This window comes from Octopus bimaculoides, chromosome 7, assembly GCF_001194135.2.
Source record: "Octopus bimaculoides isolate UCB-OBI-ISO-001 chromosome 7, ASM119413v2, whole genome shotgun sequence".
Taxonomy (NCBI): domain Eukaryota; kingdom Metazoa; phylum Mollusca; class Cephalopoda; order Octopoda; family Octopodidae; genus Octopus; species Octopus bimaculoides.
The window spans coordinates 45,187,543-45,191,019 of NC_068987.1; the positions used below are offsets into that span (position 1 = coordinate 45,187,543).

The following is a 3,477-nucleotide window of genomic DNA, read 5'->3' on the forward strand; positions in this document are numbered from 1 at the left end:
ATATATATAGTGAGAATTTACAAAAGACAAAGACAGGTGTTAGATAGATAGATGCAGTTTTGGCTGTGTGTGGAGAAGCTTGCTTCTCAACTATACAGTCTCCAGTTGAGTCTCATTGTGCAGCACCTTGGGCAAAATTCAACTACTATAGTCTCAATGTGACTAAAGCCTTACCAGTGAATTTGTTGGAAGGAAACTGGAAAAAACCCAACTATGTACATATCTTTATGTGTAAGTGTGTGTGCATGCGAGAGAGTGAGAGAGAGAGAGAGAGAGAGAGAGAGAGAGAGAGCAAACAAGAGAGAGGGAGAGAGCACTCATGAATAGAGAGTTTCACTTGACCATATTCAGATCTGAAAGAGGGGTGAACTACAGTAGATTACACAAATATAAGAAAACATTGTAATAATCTAAACTTGATGGAAGTTGAACACTGAAATACAGTAACCAACCAGGTTTCTCATTCTTTGCACCAAGCTTACTGTGTATGAGTGAAGGAAATACAAAGATCTTAAAAAAGTTTGGTAAATAATTGTACTTACCGATTCCGGAATATGTTATCAATCATTTCAATTGTGCTGTTTGACATTGGAGAAATAGCTTGTCGGATTAACCAGTGTTTATCCTGAAATGAATGCATAACTTTCTAGAAGGAATAATTCACTGAAAGTTTTACTATTGATGGCTAGTAACTGAAAAAAGTTTGCTTGGTCAGATTTTGGGCATATATAATCACCTGAACAGTTAAGGAAAACCTATAGGTCTCACATTCCATATAGGTTGTGCTCCAGCCCGGTCTGATATCACACAGAACATTCTATTGTGAAAAGTATTGGAAGTGCAGAGTAATCAAGGTAATCATGAAGCATGGCAGTGTAAACTGTTGTATGTTTAAAGATTCTGGCAATATCCACAGTTAAAAGCAATCAAGATGGACTTTGCTTATGCAAGGTAGTAATGACAAAATTTAAGCCAGTTTTCTGAGATTTTGTTTTAATTTCTTTATATGAATCATGTTTGTCTAGATCAGAGAGGAGAAATTGTGATTGTAGTCATATTTTAGAATGATGAAGATATACCAGCAGTATGTCAGAAGTACACCACAAATCTTTTCCCCACCTATCCAAAATCGAGACAGTGCAATGGAGGCTGACAAAATGGGAGTGAAATAGATAAGGTGGTGGGATAGAAAATGCAATTTAAACTTTCTGAACTATTGACATCATCTGATCTGTTCTCACAATGCCATCAGTTCATTCAGTTGAGGAGGTATACCTCACAGCACCAGAATCTGCCAAAGTACAACCCAGTCCACTGAATCAAATGCTTTGCAGAGGTCGACATAGGCTGTGAGGAGCCCCTGTCAGAAGTTCTTGCATTGAATGAATTTATGAAGAGCCAGGATCCTATCAATAGTTGACCTCTTTGGCATAAACTCTGACTGCTGAAATTGGTGGTATACTTACTATCAATATTATAAGTTAACGCAATATATACTACTACTTATTTTGAGCTAGTAGATGTTTTAGTTATGTTACTTCTTATGACAGCCAAAAATTCTTTATTTATGGGAAGATTTGATAGAAGTGATCATATAACACTAATTCCTTGATACTTACAGTGGAATGTTTATTGAAAGATTTATCTCTGGGAGCTTTGCGGGTGCTGAAGTTTTTACTGTACTGGGGTGCTGGGGTGAAAGGACTATGTGCAGCAGGGGTTGACAACATCATAAAGAAAGGGTTACCCTTGTGTTCATTGATAAACTTGACTGCTCGATGGTTCTGAAGATAAAACAAAATCTCAGTTTAGCATTTCACAAAGACAAGTGAGCAAAAAGATGATAAAATATGAAATAAAATGTAATGGACACTCTCAAAATAAGAAAGTGAATGACAATCAGTAAATAAATGCTTAAGAGCTCTTATTGCATGCATGATAAAGGAAATTAATAAATAAATATAAATACTAGACTACCCATGACCTGTAGCGTGACCAATAGTTCAAGGTACCCGAGAAAAACCATGTATCTCGGGAATCTGTGGTCCGAGTTACATGAAACTTCTGTTATTCCGTGTGTATTTACATTTCAATGGTACCTTACTTTCAAAGCATTTTCCCCATTATATTCCAGTTTGGCTATTTATAAAGGTATCTTATAAAACTGTGTATCTTGGTAATCCATGGTCCGATTTATGCAAAACTTGTTTTATTCCATTTGTATTCACATGAGCATCCAATTCACGACATCTGTTTTTGCCTCTTTCCCTCTGTTTCGCCAGATGCTCAGCTCTCCAAGTGTCTGATTCCTAATCTCTCCTACTTCTGTCTCTTTCCCTCTGTTCTATCAGATGCTCAGCCCTTGCTTTATCAGTTTCATTGATCCTTCTATTTGCATGCCTGTCCTGATCTTGGGTAAATATTTCATAAAGGTCCCAGTCGTACTTCAGTGTAAAATAATTTTTCCCACAGGTTTTTCTCAAATGCATTCAACAAATCTCACCTACAAAGCCATTTTCTTCCGGAAAAGAAAGTGGGGAAGGGTTGTGGGGACCTCGGAGTCTCCCAGGAAACTCTGAGTTTCTCACCAACAGAGTTTTGTTTCATGAGTTTTTTTTTTCTTTTCCAGGTTATTTCGCATGCTTTCAATGAATGTGACATCGAAATCATATGTAAATGACTCCTTTCTCCAGAAAAGAAAGATTTAGCTACTATTTCTTGCATGCCCTGCTACCATGTAAAAGCTATTTTAGGTCCTTTACCACAAAAAGCTGTTATGTGGTAGCAGGGCGAGCTAGAAATAACAGCCAAATCTTTGGAGATGAGATATGTTGAATGCACTCCAAAAAAAAACTTATGGAAAGATATCATTTTACACTGAGTTTATGAACAGGTCTTTAAGAAATATTTACTGTATTTTTGAAGTCATTTTCACTTTAAAATATTTTTTAAATATGCCAAAAACATTTTTGTAATGGTATTCACTTGAAAATAATTTTTAAAAATGTAAAAATATTGTCCGTTTAAAGAAAGCTAAAATATAAATACTGTACAAACAACTGACATTTTTGAAATCACATTCAATTAAAAATATTTCTAAATGATTAAAATATTGTGTTTAACAAAAACGAAAATAGAAACATTTACTGTGAAAAACAATTCATATTTTTTGCTTGGCAAGTTGGTCACTAATGTGTCTAACCGAAAGGTTAGAGTTTCTTCCCTTTCAGGGTTACGTTAATTTCAGAGTATTTTCCCATTATGCACCATTTTGGGTATTCATATCGCAAAACCCCTAATATCTCAAGAACCACTTGTCCGATTTAAGCAAAACTTGTTTCATTCCATTTGTATTCATATTTCAGGGGAGCCTTAATTCATAGTATTTTCCCATTATGTGCCAGTTTAGCTGTGTGACATTGCAAGCAAGCAAGATTGAAGTTGATTTTTAATGTATTATATATATATATATATATA

The 3,477-nt window shown here is 35.2% G+C and overlaps 1 protein-coding gene across 1 annotated transcript in view; it reads right to left on the reverse strand.

Moving 5' to 3' along the window:
* Positions 1-3,477, reverse strand: part of LOC106870891 (N-acetylglucosamine-6-sulfatase) — a 42,718-nt gene that overhangs the window by 23,166 nt on the left and 16,075 nt on the right. The window contains exons 5-6 of the mRNA XM_014917130.2: positions 1,620-1,784; positions 543-625 (exon numbers count right to left, since the gene is read on the reverse strand). Coding sequence (XP_014772616.1) covers positions 543-625; positions 1,620-1,784 — 248 coding nt within the window. The remainder of the gene's footprint in view (positions 1-542; positions 626-1,619; positions 1,785-3,477) is intronic.